At 42.7% G+C, this 19,703-nt stretch overlaps 1 protein-coding gene across 1 annotated transcript in view; it reads right to left on the bottom strand.

The window, feature by feature from the left end:
* Positions 1-18,956, bottom strand: part of LOC109320516 (neural-cadherin-like) — a 65,904-nt gene extending 46,948 nt beyond the window's left edge. Inside the window, exons 1-9 of the mRNA XM_019550661.1 lie at positions 18,710-18,956; positions 16,280-16,505; positions 13,773-13,977; positions 11,734-11,845; positions 7,431-7,680; positions 6,571-6,713; positions 5,480-5,652; positions 4,935-5,103; positions 4,049-4,219 (exon numbers count right to left, since the gene is read on the bottom strand). Coding sequence (XP_019406206.1) covers positions 4,049-4,219; positions 4,935-5,103; positions 5,480-5,652; positions 6,571-6,713; positions 7,431-7,680; positions 11,734-11,845; positions 13,773-13,977; positions 16,280-16,505; positions 18,710-18,944 — 1,684 coding nt within the window. The 5' untranslated portion in view covers positions 18,945-18,956. The remainder of the gene's footprint in view (positions 1-4,048; positions 4,220-4,934; positions 5,104-5,479; positions 5,653-6,570; positions 6,714-7,430; positions 7,681-11,733; positions 11,846-13,772; positions 13,978-16,279; positions 16,506-18,709) is intronic.
* Positions 18,957-19,703: the final 747 nt, after the last annotated feature.

The following is a 19,703-nucleotide window of genomic DNA, read 5'->3' as shown; positions in this document are numbered from 1 at the left end:
CCTCTGCTAAAATCCAGCTCAGACAGGTGTCACCCAGGGTGGCTGCAATCCAGTGAGTTTAGTGCCCTATAAGTTCACTTCTAGTGAAACATGTCTACATCACAAGAGCCATCAGCCTACTGTATCACTACTGCTGACAAGCCCTATCCAGGAAAACTGTAAAATACATTGGGAAGGAATGATAGGAAAGCTTGCACTGTAGCTGCTTATGGTCTGCCTGTCCTCAGGAACTACACTGGAGACAGTCATCTTACCTTCATGAGCACTAAGGATATAAACAGACATTGCCAAATGAAGAGGATCAGTGGTGCAAGGACATGTCCCAGAACAGATGATTCACTTCATTGAGCAAAACACGCATTGCCCATTGATCATACAGGCCAAACACTGTGTTCCCCATTTACAGAGACATGCCCTTGGGAATCTCTGGGGTGCACCTCTAAGTGTAGATCTCCAGATTTCCCTGCTTACAGAAACACATCCTAAAGATTCCCAGGGGTGCATGTCTATAAGCAAGGAAAGACAGGTAGGCGCTCCAAGGGCTTGAGAGGCCTACTGTTAGGCAGGAATTCCCAGGGAGCAAATAAATGGCAACTATGAAAAAAAAGACAAAAATTATTACCACCTTTTATGGTTCCCACAAAGGCATTTGTGGTGTAACAAAGAGAATTGACATCTATTTGTTTTCAGTTTTTGCCACCATAAAAATGGTTTCCAAAGGTAGCATCTGTTTCCACCCTAAGTTCACTATTTATATGAGTGGGTATTTCGGCTGCCTACAGACAAAAACAAGCCAAATCAAAACAAACAAATGCCGTTTTAAATTCTGCATGCCCTCTGTGCCAAGCCCACTGCATGCTCAGAAGAGGCATCACATTGGTTAAACCCAGCTTGTCCAACATCTGTACAGATTAGATGCTTTAGTGGGGCTTTTTTGGTACTTCTGTCTAATAGTGATTGAATCAGTTTTAAATAAAAGTGCCAAAAAGGCCCAGTAATGCACCTGATCTATACAGATGCTGCGGAGTTGGGTTGAACTAACATGCTGTCTCTTCTGGCAAAGCAATCACACCCCCTCCCACCTCCAATCCCTAACCCTAACCCCACCCTCATGTCTGTCAGCGCCCTAGATGTTCATTCTAGAGTTTCTGGCAAATTTCTTTACACATCTGGGCTAGGACAAATAGAGTAGATTGCCTTTTGGACTGACTGGAGTAGATAGCTTATTAAGTCTGCCCTGGTAAAGTAATTCCTATGTTCCTTTTTGAGATAATATGCCCTTTTGAGTTTTATTGGAACTAGGATTTATCAGATGTAACCGCTGTGTTTCAACTGTGTTCAGAACTCAACAGCGTTCAAACCACATGAAACAAGTCTGAATCCCTCAATCCCTTCTCTTGCATCACAACGACCATAGCAGATACCACAATTGGGCATCTTTGTTGAAGAGGCTCAGTATTTCAGTCAGAGATGAGAGGGCATTGGGAAAGTTTGTCTAGCACAAGCCTGAATTATGCTGAAGTTTGAGGCAGGAACTTTAGGAAAGATGTATGGTTTTTTAAGCATGGTTTTGGCCAATACAATGTGACAGGCTAGCTGGCAGTGACTTAACCCAGGGGTTTTGAAGGGGTAAAAGATGATTGGAGGACTTGGGATTCCCTTTCCTCACCAATCAGGCCCCAGAGACTCACTCCCCTGTGTCCCAACTGGCCCCTTGGGTCACCTGGAGGAGGATAAAAGGGGCAGCACAGCTGACTCAGGGGAGACCAGCAAGGGACCACAAGGAAGGAGTTTCAAAGAGCTAGGCCAGCGGGATGGGAGCAGTTGCCCCAGAAGCGCCTGAAGGAGTGGGACCTTCAGGCAGCAGTGGGACCCTCAGCAGTGCAGCATGCAGCCAGCAGGAGAGGCTTCCCACTGGGCTCTAGAATCCCCTACAAGAGGCTGCAGCCAGCAGCAGAGGCTCCCCAGCTCCATCAAGGATCTGAGCAATGACCTGAGAGGTTCCCAGCTCTGCTTCCAGCTCCCCAATCAGAGGCCGGGCAGCTCGACCTGAGGCCGGGGCTCCTGGAAGGCCAAGACCCCTAGCAGCTTGGCACAGTACCAGCACTGGTGACTGTGTGGTAGTTTCTGCCTACCACATGGGACATCCAAGTTCAAGTCCCAGCTGGGATGGCTTGGGGTGAGTGAAGTAACAGGGAGAAATTCTTGTTGCAGTGGAAAGTGCGTTCTCTCCCCCTCCTGGTACCTAGGCCCTATATTCCTTGTCATTTGACATTTTGTATTTTGTGACTTTTATATTTCACCAACCAGTACTGTTTGTTTTACTGTTTGTGTTTTATATTTTGTTAACCCTATCTTTTGTCAGCTGGATGAATATGGCTATGATTGTAAGCGTCTAACCTTTGTTGAATCTTGCCCCTTCAGGGCGTTGTAGTGTCCCTTTTACCCCCTGGTTTATACTGGTTATGTTCCCAGTACTGTTCTCTCATTAAAAGGTATATGGTTAAGTCCCCACTCTGCTCCATAGGGGGAGGACAGTCCCTACACCTCCCACAGCGCTTGTGCACCTGCTTTGATCCCTTCAAATGGAGAGGGGGTACCTCTTGGAGTACTGCTTGGGTTACAACAATTTAAGTGATACTTATAAAACTTGTCATAAACTTCTTAACACCTGTAATAAAAAGCATCTATAGTTCACCACTAACACTAGCTAGCTAACATGTGTTAGCCCACAGTTTTCCCTGTCTACACTAATGCTTTTAGAATGGGTTTAACAAACTCATCTAGTCACAAGCACCTAAAACCTGTTGATAAATTCTCTAGCCTTCCCTCAAAGGCTTCTCATGTCATCAGAGGCTTCCGGTCAGATTACAGACTCTTCAGTTTTTAGTTTTATCAATTTCTTAAGGGTACTCAAACAACTGGTCATTCAATCTCTAGGCCATTAGCAATTAATCTTCCAGCACTCATGGAAGACAGATGATGTACCAAAGAGTTGGAGATGCAAACATGCATCAGGAGGAGAACCTGGGGTATTATAATTTCAGACTCAGAAGGATACCAAAAGAAATTATTAAACAAGTTATAAGCACTTAGGGGAAAAAGTGAAAAACAACCAACATGGATTAAGTTTGGCATACCCTATTCTTGACACATCCAATTTTATGCTTGACAGCATAACTGACCTAATAGAAATGATAGAACATGATTGTAGTAAGGAATTTTTACAGTCCCACATATTTGCATATCATTACAAGATGGGTGTAAAACTGGTGGAAAAACCATACTTAAAAAGTAATCATCAGTGATTAGGTGTCAAATTGGAAGGACATGTGTAGAAAACAAAAGGACCTGCAGTTTCAAGCAATATTTTCATTAACTACTTTCCTAAAGAAATAGAAGGTACACTTACAAAAATCTGCAAACAAAACCAAACTGGGACGGGTTGCAACTACACTGGAGAAAAGGATTAGAATTCAAAATGGTTTTGATAAAATAGAGAAATAGCCTAAAATAAATAAATGAAATTCAATAGACACATGCAGAAGACTACATTTCAGAAGAGGGAAAAAATGAATGTAGACACAAAATGGGGAATAACTGGCAAGGCATTAGTATTGCAGAAAAGGATATTTGTAGTAAAATGACTCCCCAGATATAAGATTTTAGGAAAGAAAAGATATGCACATATTCTGTTATCCTGTCTGGCTGTCCCCTATATTTTAATTTGGCCTCAATAAAAATATCTATGTCTGCTGCAGCACAGCAGCAGACAACAGAATATAACTATCCTTTGGAAAAAGTACGGATTACTAACATTATGCTTGAGAAGAGGACACTGAAGGTTTTATCCCGGGATCAGGATTTTTATCTTAATGAGCCACATATATAAAATGCTCACCAAAAAAAAAGATCTCTTTTAACATGGATGCAACTTTCAGCATGAAAAAATATTTTTCATCAATAGCACTTTTAAAAAACTAATTTAATCTGTGAAGAATTAATATTCCAGTGTCAGAATAAAGGGTTTTTGGTTAAAATCACTCACATTGATAGTGACTGTTCTCAAATTTGGGGTCATTGTCATTGACATCAGCAATGAAGATGGTGATCTGACACACACCAGTCAATGGCTCCTGGGCTTGATCTGTAGCTGTAACAGAGAGTGCATACTCTCTCTGCTTCTCTCGGTCAAAACTCTGAGTGGTTGTGATAATTCCTAGAAACAGAAATACTTTCTGTAAGTCAAGCGTACATGGCTATGGAAAAACCCACAACATTTGTGTGTATATATAAAATGATATTCTGAACTCCCAGTCTGCATATGGGAGAGACATTAAGCAGTTTAGAAATAAGTTTTATAACATTCAAAGGTGAATGCTGACCCTAACTGAAAAGTGCACCTACACTTCTCTGCCAAACACAACCCATTGTCCATTTCTATTCTTAATTTTGTCTCAACATAAAGTTAAAACTACTCTGAAATTCTCCATCATCCCAGGAAATGAGGATGACTCTTCCCTCCCCCTAACCTTAACCCTGGCTTGTCTGTCAGTTCAGTCAGTGTATGCTTGGCCACATAGTTGTTTGAGGGAAATACTGTTTCTTTCAGATGGTGATTATGTCACTTAAAGATCTGCCATGAAGATTTGTTGCATTTGCCATAAACTTCCTACCAATGAGATTTTTTTTGAAGATTGGTACTCAGGTGACATTATTATGATTCTGATAAAGCCATAGCTTTTGTCTGTGTGTAATTTCATCAGAATCCATTTCAAACTGTCCCTGATATCGTTTCTATGTCTGGAAACACAGTCTATGGTTCTATGCACTGTTATAACAATACCCTGTTAATATACCAGAAAAGCATGCACCCACACTCGCATAAAAGCATTTGTATTCTGCTTTAATGCAACAAGTTGAGAATGGATCACCTGTATCTGGATCAATGTTAAAGCCTGGTGAAGCTCCATCTCTGTGCATGAGCCCATATTTCACTTCTCCATTAAGTCCAAGATCTGCATCATAGGCTGCTACCTTCAGGACAAAGGTGCCTGGAGGCTGGTTTTCTAGTACCCAGGTGCTATCACTGTAGTAGGTGCACTAAAAATATTTTATATATTTATATTTACATATTATACAAATACAAAATTTAAACCAAAAACAAACAAGGCTTTAGAAATCACCTATTAAGTGTCACTATTTTTTCAGCACAGTTTTGAAGAATATAGAATTGAATTACTCTGCATGTTAGAGAAGTCAACTCTTTTATAAAAAGTCTATTGCTATTTAAATGATGAAAACATCAGAAAACTAGAGGTATATTTCATTACAGAAGATCTAGTATACCTTAAATATTGCCCTTTAAAACTAGCCACTTCAAGGAATCAAGGACGAGATTGCTACATTGCCAACTTAACATATAACCATCTGCATAGGTGACAATAATGAAAAAGAGGTTTCCAGGATGGCAGCTTACCTCTCTGAAAACAGGCCTGTTGTTATTAACATCATTAATTCCTACAATAACCTCTGCAAAGCTTCTGAGTGGAGTAGGCCCCCCAGAAGTGTTGTCATCTATTGCTGTGATGTTTAATATGTATTGTGGTCCTTTTAGTTTGGGCAGAGGATTTCTCCGAAGTTTAATGATGCCTACATATTGGAGAAGAAACTGCAATTTTACTTAGGACATAACCAGAAGTGTCATTTTTGTGCCACTCAGTGTTGGGGTGGATTTGGATTTTGACTGAAAGTGCAGGATTGGTCTTTGGCCTGTGACTCAAATATTTCAATGCATTTGGTAGTCTCTAGTACATGAGAGAAATAGTTCTGAATTAAGGAAGCCAGTACAGTTTACAGACTATACAAAAAAGTTGCTATTTTGCCTCTCATAATTATGCATTGAAATATAGGCAGTCGTCGATTTGCAAAATGTTGTAACTCAAAATTTTGCACTTACAACATTAATAAATTGACACCCTGTTTCAACTTTATGACATCAGTTTTGACTTCACAGCACTTGATCTGATACGACGCCAGGTCAGCGAACAAGTTTGCTGCATCACTCATTTCCTTGGAGAACATCTGTCCAAACTGCCTTTGACACTTTCTTTAAGAAAGCAGGCAAGACTCCAGAAAAACCTACAGCCAAGACTCCTGAGAAGACTCCAGGCAAGAACCCTTCAAAAAGTCCAACCAAGAGCCTTTCTAAATGCTCAGCAAAGTCACCTCAATGAAGTCCTTCCAAATCAATATGATTGCTATTTACAATATAAATATATTCATGTAGCTATATTACTCATCTATATTTGATGAAGTACAAAATTCTGGGGTATTTTTGGTGAAAATAGGGTATCAGGCCTTGGTTCAGGAACCAATCCCCCATTTATAACATTCTTATGAGAAAATTGGTTCCGAGTTACAACATTTCGACTTAAGACATGGTTTTCAGGAACCAATTGTGTTGCGAGTCCAAGGACTGCCTGTACAACAAGAGTTGTTTCTGATATGGACAAAGCAATGTCTCAGTAGTTTCAGATAAGGTAAATCTTTGAAAGCTTCTTTTCCTACCTTTCTTGTTATCCAGTTGAAAGTTGCCTTCTTCATTGCCACCAGTAATCAGGTAAAATACCCCATCTCCATCAGGATCCTTGGCACATACAGTAGCCACTAATGTACTGGGACCAGCATCTTCTGAGAGGAATGTTTTGTAACTGATGGAAGCAGGGAAGCAACTGAAGTACATGTACTATCAAGTGAACTAGCTTTCTGCTAACACACTAATTTAAAGAATGTGGTATTATATACCTTTTTGGGAGTCATAGTACAAACTGTAAGTCAAAACTAAATTATTCAAAGGCTGTACACTTAAATCTAGTTTTGACTTACAGTTTGCACTATGATTGTAATCTGACATACATTTTCCAAGGATTTTTGGGGGTGGGGAGGTTAAAAAAAAATCTACCATCTAATACCTCATATGTAAGAACAAGCTCTATCTAGTTAATTTGCTATACAATTTTTCTATTAAAATTTGTTTTGAGAAAGTATTAGATAACCCACACTTCAATCTGTCTTACAGAGCCAGTTATCATATAACTGAAACTAGCTAGAATGTACAAAGAGATTCCCCAGGAACTTGGCTCTTTCATTCATTTTGTTAAATACAGCTTTTTTTCTACATATCTAGTAGTAGAGGGGAAACAGAAGTGTCTAACAGTCTATATTCTGAGTAGCGAGTGTCTTTTTTTTTAAGCAAGCAAGCAAACTGTTTCTGCCCAGTTCCTTAAGCTCTCATTCACAAATGCATGCCACTAACTTCTCAGTAACTTGAGGGCACTTGGAATGTGAGTAGGTGTTTATCAATCCGCAGTTTCTTTTAAACAATGACTGCAATATACAAAATAATCTAGAACTTGAACTGTTCTTACACAGACTGAGAGAACACGGGTGCCTCATCATTTACATTGGTCATTTCAATGCGCACAGATGCAGTTCCAGTCCGAGGAGGGTGCCCTTTGTCTACAGCTATCACCACAAACTCATACATATGGCTTGCTCGTTCAAAGTCCAGCCGCTGCTTAGAACTGATGACTCCCTGAGGCGTGATGGAAAAATCAGCGCTTTGAATAAAGTAAGAAATCTCAGAGTTGGAGCCAGAATCACAGTCTGTTGCAAGAACTGCAAGAGAGGATTTCAGATAAAATAGTGAGGACACATTCACAGAAGCTGGGTTATTACACCAATGTGTGCACCAAAAACTTTGCATAAGAACTTGTGAACAAGCACCCTCAAAAGCTGTCCGAATGAAAAAAACCGCTTTGTTAGCAAAGTTTGATAATGCAACACAAGACTGGAAGGCAAACAAACAAAGCTAGAAAACATCTTGATTTACAGGAGTTTGAATTTGCCTGGGAGCAGTGTTTCAGAAGTGCGAAGAGCGTAGTTCAGCAAAATTGGCCAATACTGATATTAACACACAATCACTACACAAGTGATTTGAACAATATCAGCCATAAACAGTGTATCCCCTGCGCTCTGGAGGTATCTGTCAATTTAATTGGCTCCAAGCAAGGTTACCACTAAAAGGACTTTAATTACTTGCCTTTTCAAGTAACAAGGAGTAATTAAACATTCTTCCCCACCAAGCATTTATTCAGCATATTCAATGCTCCATCTGTTCAGAGACAAGGAGCTGGAGTCTACATAACTGCATCAAGTCACTTCCAGGAGATGAAACTCGTCTTTTAACTATTACGTGATTTCTCACCAAACAAACAAGGTTCACATCACACCATATTGAGTTGGTATCAATTTAAACCAACTCATGAAAGAAACTGACAGAACTGACTACTTTAATCTCAAAAGTAAATATTCCGCCATAATACCCGAAATGTCATTATACAAATGTGCAAACATGCACATGGAACTTGGTCAAACTAATGCAGCAATAACTTATGATGGAACAATGACCAGTAATTAAGAGGTCTACTCACCCAAAATACAAAAGGGAAAAGTAAAGTTGAAAAATGAATGCTGAGAGCCTGTGAAATGCCAAGGTGCCATGTGCAGCAATATATTTTCACTTCCATTCTTTTGTAAGATGTTCAGTCAGGGGCATTCCATTTCATTTAAAAAAGGGTGCTACCATGACCTCAGCATGTGTGCTTTTTTACTTTTCTTTGGAAATAGCTTAAAAAATTAATTACGGATATCAACGGTTTCTATTAATGAAGACCGATGGCTTAGATTTAAACAATCCCCTAGGACAGGGGGAGGCAATCTTTTCCATTTCCATTGTGGCTGTAGGCCACAATGACTCATTCCAGGTTGGAGATAGATGGGTGGCAGGACCTTGCTTTCACCACTACCTGTCCCCTAAGTAGCACTGGAAGAGTGCTGGCAATAGGCATCCCCCCCACTGCCAAAGCCCCCATCTTTGGGCTGGATTCAAAGGTTTCAGTGACCGTAGGTTGCTGACCACTTCCCTAGGGTTGCAAATTCAAACATTTTATGAGCTCAGAAAAACCTAGAAGTCAAACTGAAATACAAATACTGAGCAGTACATGTGAGTCAACATTTATGAACTATGGTGTTAGTGCTAAAAGAAAACAATTTCCTTAAGTACAAGGACACTGCCAATATACATTTAATGTAATAATAAACATAACTTTGTGCGGCAGTGTACCTTTGGGTGCCTGCTACTTTAAGGGCTTCAGCAGGCTGCAGACCAGCCTGCAGGTGGGAGCAGACCCAATCAGGTGGTCACATGGCACCTAGGAGGAGACCTGCCTGACTGGCATAGGGCTGGGTAGTCATGGCCAAGACGAGAGCAGGGCTGCCAGTTGCAACTGGAAAGCCAAAGGATGAACCATCACCTGGCCTGAGTACTGCTGCTCCCAGAACATCTGCGAGCTAGGGTAGGAACTATGGGGAAAGAGGAGGTTCCTAGGGAGCCAGGGGAGATACAGATCCCTTAGGAGGGAGCTAAAGGCCTGGAGCTGGGGAAAGGCCAGCCTATAGTAAGGGACCATGTATACAGAGGCCCCAAAGAAAGGCCAGGATGGCTTATTGAGAGAGGCTGGGTAGACATGGGCCCAGAGAAGACACAGGTCAGCCTAAACAGAAGGGGTTTAGACTTTGTGGGCCTACAGACTAGATAAGCCCCCTGAATAGAACCGCTGAAAGTATGGGTGACTAAGGAAAGGCCTGGAAAAACCCTGGGAGTGAAGCTGATTCTGGGGAGAGGTCTGTGGAGGGGCTCAGTGAAATAAAGGGTTGCTTTATACTAGATTTCTGGGGCTCTAAGCAAGCTACATGTGAGACAAATGATTTACAGAGGGGCCTGGGGGTGGGGTAGAGTGGCTTTTGAGTGAAAGGTCAGCTGCTTGTGGATTGACCTAGGGCTCTCAACTGGCTCAAGCTTAGAGTGGAAGCTGGAGCTATGTATAATGCCCTTGGTATCAAGGCATTAAAAATGGGCAACTCCTGCCTAGAAACAACAAAGGCATGGCAGGTGAGTGGACTGCCTCAGAGGCTGGAGAGGCCCCCACTGCTGCATGCCACTTGTCTGAGGCAGTGCAGTGCCTGCATCCCAGACCCCTCTGCCCCAGCTGGGCAAGCGGGGGGAGGGCAGAGTCCCCACTCCCAGCACCTTCTGCTTGGAGTGCAGCCTAGCATAGCCCTAGCCCCAGCTGCCCCACGCAGATCCGGGGCACCCCCCCAAACACACCCTCCCGCACCCATGGCACGTAGCAGCAGCAGCTGCCCCATCCCCTCCCTGCATCCCCTCTTCCCCGGCTGGGCAACTTGCCCCAGCCCCAGCCCCAATCCATCCCTTGCTGCAGGACGTTGATCTGCCCCCCGCCACAACAGACTTACTAGCTGGATGCAGCTGTGTCCAGAGAGGTAAAGGAACCAATCCCCTATTTGTAACATTGTTCCTATGGGAAAGTTGGTTCTGAGTTGCAACCTTTTGACTTACAACACAAATGGTTCCTGAAAACTGCATTGTAAGTCTGAGGACTGCCTGTACTTTAAAATTAAACTGCTAGCTGACTGGAATAACAAGAGTGGAATAACACCTCCAGATCAATGTTTACCACACAACAGCCTGTAATATTGCGATCTGCTCTTTAAAAGACTTCCTTCCCCAAGACAAATAGCTCAACTCCCACGATTTGTGTGTCTTAATAAAAATCAAGATAACAGCATCAGATACTGCCATGCTGTCTTAAGAAACATGGAGCCGCTAAGAAACACAGAAAACTCACAGCTCTCTGCTCATCTTTCCCAAAACACAACACCATTGTCAGCAACCCAGACCCCCAGACAGTTCATGGATGAGGATCTAGTTGAAGCCCAACACAAAAAAAAACAGGCCGTGCTTTTTGGTACAAAGAGGATTTCATAACTAGGGTCTCCTATAGCTGAAGGCAAAAAATATTCAGTTGGTTAATCCAATCTGCATTTTAGCAGTGCTTCTGAATTCCTCACAGATACTAAACTCTTGCACAGAAGTTGGTGACATGATACCACCATCTACAGCCACTTAGGGCAGGGGTAGGTGCTAGAGCATGGCATGCAAATGCATTTTGCTTGGTGCACAGACTTCAGGGTGGGGAAGGAGCTGCGGCTGCACTGCTGCAACAAGGATCGGGATCCTTGTGGCTCCCCTGCTGTCCACCCCTGCCATGCCAACATCTTACAAGTTGGGGCTGCAGATGTTTTTGTCACTCTGCCCAAAAACAGTGCTGATCCCTGACTTAGGGTACTGTACCTTGATGCTGATGGACAACAATCAAACTTTGGTTATATAGGTCCATCACCTCCCTGGCTGGCCTAAAATAACTAGGAATAAAACTGTCAGCCCTCAAAAACTATGATTAGCAGAAAATGCCCCAGAATACGTCCTTGTCAATACAAGTTACCATAAGCACGTTTATCTGTTCTCCACCCACAACACCAACTCTCCGTAAAATATCGCATCTATTTCAAGATCTCAGTCCTCATTTTCAAATCACTCAAGGGTCTTGGTTCCAGAATCTCAGGAGACCATTCTCCAGCTCTAGAAAAAGGATCATGATCAACAGCCTTGCTTCTCTGACAATGGAACCATCTGTTATAAAAGTGGTGAAAGAGAGCTTTCACATGGTAAAATCCTGAACACATCAAATAGCTGACTGCAGCCTAAGCTTGTGACAAAGGAGAAAGAGGTAGAGGAGACATGATCACCTTGCAGCAAAGATGTGCCAACAGGGATGGTTTCAAGAACATTGTTTCCGATATAAATGGAGTCATGGAATACTGGAAAACAGTCATTGTAATCAGCAATGTAAACCATAACCTGTGACACAGAAAGAAATAATCATGAACACACAAAAGAAAAAAAACTAACAGAAAATGACAGCCTGTACCTCAACAATGGCCCAGGACTGGCTACTTGCTATCTAAAATATGAACATTTTGACACACTGGCTCTTACTACTTAAGATGGCACACTCTATGCCATTCTATACAATGTTTTCCTTCCTGTTTTAGAACTACAGCACGCTACCCTTGAGATAATGCAGGACAGGTAAACATTTAGAATATACAAGACTCAGTGTCCAAGGTTTTTTCCTGATATGATGCTTCTCAAACCCAGTCCGCTTTTGGAGAGAGGCATTCTCCTTACCCAGGATCAAAACAGGATACGTTAAAACTAGGGGTGCACCGATAGAAAAATTTTGGGGCCAATACTAATGGCCGATTTTTAATGAACCTTATTGGCCAATACCAATCCAATTCCGAAATGCAGCTGGGCAGTTTGGAAAGCGGTGTCCAGCTGGTAAGTCTGTGGTGGAGGAAGGGGCTAAGGGAGAGGGAAAGGGCAGATTGAGGCCCCCATGATGAGGGAGGGAGCGGGGCTGGCACTGCACAGCAATGGCAGAGCAGGGGATGGAGCTGCAAGCAGCTCATCCGGGGGTGGGGGGACGAAGGGGAGCGGCTCCTGCTGCTGCATACTGGGGCCAAGGAGGTAGAGGGCTCTTCCCAGCAGGGGGATAGGCTGGGCTGGGAGGCAGCAGTGCTGGGAGAGGGCTACGATGGCAGACTGCAGCCATCTCAAAATTTGCCATAGCCCCCCTCCCAGTGCCATTGTCACCCTGAGCAAAGCCCTGGCCCTACCCCTGCACCGGAAAGAGCCCGGCACTGCCCTGTCCCCAGCCTGCAGCAGCAGCCCGCCCTTGTCCCCTGCACAGATCTGGGGGCACCCCCCCCCCCATGCCCTCCCAGGGTGCATGCAGCAGCAGGAACCACGCCTCCTACACCTCCCTGGACAAGTTACTCATGGCTCCATCCCCCGCTCCACTCCAGCTGTGCAGTGCCTTCCTCTGCCCCAGCCCTACTCCCTCTTTCCTCACCGCTGAACCCTTGATGTGTGTCATCGTTTCCCCGTCCCCCCGCCCTGGCCCCTTTCCTCACAACAGACTTATCAGCCAGACCTGGCTGCTCTCCATGCTGCCGGGCTGTGCTCATGGCCACCTGCATGCTGCACTTCGGCTGTGCATGCACGGGGCATTTATCAGTGACATTATCAGTCATATCAGCCAAAAAAAGCCGATTGCCGATGCAGTCAATTTTCCTTATATCAGTGCCAATCCAATGTGGGACCGATGTATTGGTGTACCTCTATTTAGAAAAATGTTCTAGTTTCACAGAAAAAAAAATCAAGGTAATATTCTGGCTTTTTTTAAAAAAGTGCATACATCTAAGTACATTAATTATGGGGCTTTATTTTGAACCCTTAAGTACAGAAAAATGTTTGTATTTTGAGTCATAATGAACCTAGAAAAAATTCTGCATGTTTTGTCACATACATATTTATATCTACTCAGCAATATTTCTGCAAGTGGCAGTTGAAAAGGTACCACAGAAATGCGTCTTAGCTTTCATACCTATCTAGGGGCTTATTGCTTTCATCAGTATAATGACTACCTCACACACACTAATAAATTTTTCCTCAAAACACTCTTGTGATGTATAGAAGAATCATTACCCTTATTTTCCTGTGTTTTTAAAAAGCACAGCAAAGACAGTTAACACAGGAATTATTTTGCAGAGTCAGAAGCTGAACTCAGGTCCAAGCCCCAGGGTAGCACTTAGAACTTAATGGCATTCTCTCTCTGGCTACACATGATTTCATGTCAACACTGATCATGAATATCACATCACTAAGTGCAGTAATAGAGACTGAGGAAATGGCAAACATGACATGCAGTGATGCATCATACCTCAGTTACACTGCTAAGCATACTCTCAACTTCCATTGCCTTCACTACTAAATGATAGAGATGGTGCTCGCTTTCATAGTCCACTGTATGAATCAAGCCAAGCTCTCCACTCTCCTGGTTCAGGCTGAACAGACCACTAGGATTCATCAGCAGTGTGTATGAAAGAGACTGGCTCTGGAAAGAAATAGCTTCAATGACAGCTATGCTGTAAAGAACAGAACAACCATTAAACAAGTTATTTTTTGTTTCACTGAGAGAATCAGAAGTTGGAGAAAGAGCAATTTATTATACAATTTAGCCCAGCTATCTGCTAACAGCTTCAAGATAACAGTTTACTTTTTCTTTATTTCAACTCATTGCTCCCTACTGCCCAGCTTCATAACACCCTCTCCCTCATAAGCACTTTCCACCGGTTAATACTTGCAGAGAGCTGTTATTTCTGCCTCATTTATCAGTCTGATGAATTAAATATATTTAATTCCACTTTTCTTTGCAAGTCAATCTTAAAAGATTTATCAGATACCAGCTAGCCAGTGACAGATATGAAAGAAAGCTGGGGAGGAGGGAAAAAGAGGTTAGCCTGGGGTGACGCGAGAGAACTTTGCCAACGGGACAGTGGCTTAGTAGGAAATCCAGCTCTCTGCTTCCTTCCCCTTATCTTTTGGGAAGAAGCTAAGATTTCCAATAGCACACCATTGTCATGCCCTTTTTGGAGGCTCTGTCTTGCACATCAGCCTGCATGGTAGGACAACCACATATGTGAAACTCCCATTCTCTAAGGTTCGGGAAAAGGAAAAATGGCACATCTTCTCATTCAGAACTTCCTGAAGGGAGTGAATAATAAGTCGTACTGACTTCTTAGCCTATTCTGAGTTCTCTTACCCTGCAAAATAACTCCAACATCCCACCCTTCTACTAATCAAAGTTTTATAGTCCCATGCTGCTCACACACTTTAGAAAGGCAACAATAAAACTGACCCATCTTGTTGGTGTCACCTGCTGTTGCTTTGCAAAGCTACTCTGTAGGCAATGGATGACTACCCTAGAGACTCAGCGGTTTCAATTCAGACATAATACCCATTCAAAAGACTATTTTCATCATTCAGAAGCTTTTTAATTAAAGAAGCATAAAGAGGAAACTGTCAACTTGCAATGTAGCCCATTTTTTGAACAGTTAAAAGCATTTTCAGGTGTTTATTTAGGTGAAGAAGATTCCTATTCAAAGCAATGAGCATTTAACCCATTGTACAACACAGCAAGATCATAGTTTCATCCAAGTAATCATTTCAGCAGGAACGCAGCCAGCCAGCTGCCTACATAAATTTTTTTCCATGCCTTCATCATTGGAGAAAATATACTTCCATTCCTCTTGAAAGGTTCTATCAGATAGCTTTTGTTGTGCCTGTTGCATCAAAAGCCTGATGGTGTTTAACACCGAAAAATGCAAGGTTCTCCACCTTGGGAGGAAAAACCTGCAGCACCCTTATAGGCTCGGCAGTGCTACGCTGGCTAGCACTACAGAAGAAAGAGACTTGGGGGTCATCATTGACCACAAGATGAACATGAGCCTCCAATGCGATGCTGCAGCTAGTAAAGCGACCAAAATGCTGGCGTGCATCCATAGATGCTTCTCAAGCAAATCCCAGGACATCATTCTCCTGTTGTACTCAGCCTTGGTGAGGCCACAGCTGGAGTACTGCATCCAGTTTTGGGCTCCACAGTTCAAAAAGGGTGTGGAGAAGCTTGAGAGAGTGCAGAGAAGAGCCACACGCATGATCAGAGGTCGGGAAAACAGACCTTACGATGACAGGCTGAGAGCCATGGGACTCTTTAGCCTGGAAAAGCGCAGGCTCAGGGGTGATCTGATGGTCACCTATAAGTTTATAAGGGGTGCTCACCAGGATCTGGGGCAACCATTGTTCACCAAAGTGCCCCAAGGGATGACAATTTTGAATGGTTATAAACTCCTACAGGACAGTTTCAGGCTGGACCTACTGAAGAATTTCTTCACTGTCCAAGCCCCCAAAGTCTGGAATAGCCTGCCACCGGAGGTGGTTCAAGCACCTACATTGAATGTCTTCAAGAGAAATTTGGACGCTTATCTTGCTGGGATCCTATAACCCCAGCTAACTTCCTGCCACTCGGGAGGGGGACTAGACTCGATGATCTTCCGAGGTCCCTTCCAGCCCTAATGTCTATGAAATCAATGAAGTCTATGTACCTTTTAGAGAGACAACAGGGGTGGGTGCAAGAGTAAAATATTAAGTTCTTTATCTCAGACAGATCAATGCCAGAGCTTGGATTTCCGCCCTTCCTTTTCCCAACCAAGCTGTTCATCCACTAGGCTACAATGCTCCTCTATTTCAAAAGCAGCATCTCTTTTCATAATGCAAGATAGAAACATGTAAATACAATCCTCTCTGAATGAGAAACAAGAGTCTCTGTATGACGTTCCACAGAGCTTCTCTCAGACAGCTGCTATCTACCCACCCTCATCTTCCACTTACTTTTCTCCCATTGGAGTATTTTCAGGAACAAACACAGTATAGGACACATTAGTAAATTGGGGAGGTCTGCAGCCAGCCAGGATGGAAATGGAGGCATAAGAGCTTGTGTTGCCAAATTCGTCAGTGGCCTGCACAGTGACCACGTATTCCTTGTTCCAAGTTAAAGGTAAACCAGTGGTCCTTATAAAACCTGTGTCCATTTCCACTTCAAATCGGTCTTCTCCACCTATCAATAAATACACAAAGCCATTCTGAAGGAGACTTCACAGTAAGTCTATTTACATCTTCACATTTCAGCCTCACTCAAGCCTTTGCTTACATCCATATCCATTATTACACTTTTCACTTATCTGTACTTTTGAGACGCATAGTTAATACACATTACCTCATGAGAGGACAGGAGACCTGGCACCAATAGCCAAGTTTCTCTGAACTGTAAAATGCTACAAAAATATCAAGGGTTTAACTTTAGTTCTCAGATGAGCTGGCCTGAACATCTCAGCAGCCTCCAGGCTTATGGCATTACAGGACAATATTAAATTGGTACATATCAGGAAGACTTTTTCCACTCATTTTCGGAAAGATTATTTTCAGTTCTGAGAAGGATAATTGACCTAATACAAAGTTCAAGCACTTTTAACAGCCTCCATTTCTATTTTATTTGCCAATTTGTTTACTTTCCTGTGTTTTTAAAAAGCACAGCAAAGACAGCTAAAATCCCTCTTGTCAACTCACATAAATCCTCTGTGTGGATGCTCTCGTCAGAATTAAAGTGGCCATAATTCAATTTAGTTTACTTCATTTGCAAAGTAAATCAAGTTGTAGTTGCTTTGATTATGAAGAGTGTCCATGCAGCTTAACTAGACCCACTTTAAAATTTACGCTTTTACTTAAGATGAATTAGATTACCTTAGAACCCCAGTGTGGCTATACAAGCCAGGGGGCTACTCCAATTAATCAAGCCTGCTTATCGCGCTCCAGCCAGCCTCCATGTCTCCAGTATCAGCGTCCCCATGCTTCAAAATGGCGGCAGGGGCGTTTTAACAAAAGCTTATTCAACGAGCTTTAGTTATGGCGGTGGCGGCGCTTTTCTGAAGCGTTGGGACACTGATACACGAGATGCTGTGGGTGCTTTAATAAGAGTGGCTCTTAGCGCCACTCTAATTAAAGCACCCATTCCCGGAACACATGCAAAACACCCCCTGTGTAGATGAGTCATCAGTGGAACACAAAACCATTTGCACGGGAAACTAGTTCAGAGCAGCTACTGCACTTTAATTTTGCCCTATGACTGGTTTCACAAACAGTTCCCCGTGTAGACAAGTCTTCAGTTTTGGATTCCCTCTTCTTTTTGCCAGAATTTTGTATAAACTACCTGACATACAGTAGAACTGACAGCTTTCCTTACAGCCTCAGCAGAAAGGGAAAAGGAAGGGAAGAGGCCTGGCAATTTATCTAAAATGCTATTTCTATATATGATGTCACAAAATACAATGGGGAAAACTTGCACTACTCATTACTGTGCATGTTCTGTGCATTTGGGAATCTTAGTGCAAGTGGGCAACTTTACAAGAACTGTATTTATCAGTTTTACTTTTACAAAAAGATTTAGACCTTCTATATAACAAATATGCTTGTATAGCTATTAGTCAGAAGAATGTGTTGCTAATTCTGCCACAAATACAAACCATGACAAAATTTTAAAAAGGCATAGGTTTTATAGTCCTTTCTTTTGAATATGTGCCAAAGGAATGCCCTTTTACAAGCTGTTCTTCCTAGAGATTTTAAGGTTATATACACCAGACCAATTATTTTCATCTACCCTTTTCTAATCCTACAAACACAAAATCAGTTACGTTTGGATATTTTTTTTTAAGTGGAAGTAGGATTAGTGTGACACTTTCAAGAAAGACTGTGAATTACCCTCTATATTTAAGAAAGGGCACAGGGGAAAAGAGGATGGGTAAGAATCTAATAATTCAATATTGATCATAATAAACTTAAAATCTAAACCAAGCAACCCAAATGGGTATATGTAACTGAAAGACTTGTTTCTACAGGCTTGTTTCACTTGCACTGTATTCATTACCTCTGACTTTTACCAAGCAACCATACCAGGCATACCACAAGCTGTATGGGTAGCCTCTGTGCGAGACGTGGCTGAACAGGGAGGGACGTAGCACAGTGGTATATAGGGCAGAGAACAGAAAGCAGAGCAGCAGTTTGGGAGGGAAGCAGATTAGAGTGGTACCTGGGGAAGGTGCAGGGCTTAATTTCTGGTATGCCTGCCAAAAAGGTTCCCCGCCCCCCGCATCAATCTAGGTAATAGATTTTCAAGAGTAAAGCCTTAACTACATGATAAAATTGGATAGTTAAAAAAAACCCGCTCATAATCACGCAGACTTTCTAGGTGTTTGAAAAGAGATTTACCTGCAATAAGTGTATAAGTTATCGCAGTACTGGAGTTTTCTTTGTTAGTGTAATAGGCAGCAAGCTGGTAAATCAGAGTACCTTTTCGAGCATCAGGATCAACACGTGCTAAATAGGGATATGGGTACATACCCCAAGTTAGAAGTTCTTCTTTTGGGGAAAGAATTGTCACATGACACAAATACCAGTCATCTTCTGCAAAACATACATCGATGAAAACAGTATCAGATGTCATATCTAAGATGAGTTTTAAGAATTTAGCCAGGCATTTAAAGGTTTACAGATAAAAACAAAAGGCTATTGTGCACATCTGAAAGTACAGGCAATGCCCCAGCAGAGACATGGATATTTTGGCAGCTGGATTTTAAATTAATTAATAAATTTACCGATACATGTAACCCATTAAATTATACCAGATAGCTACATCACAAGAAGTAGAGTATTGGTATGTATTCTTCTAGGATCAAGTAAAGTTTTTTGACCAAAATGATTTCAGTGAAAGCTTCATGTACTGCCCTCTGCAGAAAGGGAAAACCATCTTCTTCATGGTAGCCTTTAAGACCATTTGAAAACTGCTATATCTTCTACTTAGTCTCCTTTTCCTAGCTAACACACACCTAGGGCCAGATCCTGTTCCACCTAGTAGGTACTAGGGGTGTAAAAATTTTTTCGGCCAATACTGATGGCCGATTATTAACAAGCCATATCAGCCGATAGCTATCCAATTACTGATATGCACCTTAGCAGCTTGGAAAACAGTGTCCAGCTGGTAAGTCTGTTGGGAGGGGAAGGGGCATGGGGAGGAACAGATCCAGGCTCCTGCGATGGGGGCCTGGAGCAGCTGCTGCCAAGCTGGGGTTTGGGACAGAGCCACACGGCTCATACTGGGGGAGGGGGAGGGGCACAGGGGAAGGGGGGTTGGGTCCCAACACTGCACGTACCCCCAGGGGAGCCATAAGAAGCATGTGCCCCTGGATCTATGCATGGGGCAAAG

The sequence above is a fragment of the Crocodylus porosus genome, unplaced genomic scaffold, assembly GCF_001723895.1.
Source record: "Crocodylus porosus isolate Cpor-Errol unplaced genomic scaffold, CroPor_comp1, whole genome shotgun sequence".
In the NCBI taxonomy this organism is placed as follows: Eukaryota; Metazoa; Chordata; order Crocodylia; family Crocodylidae; genus Crocodylus; species Crocodylus porosus.
This window is presented reverse-complemented; position numbering and strand designations above follow the sequence as displayed.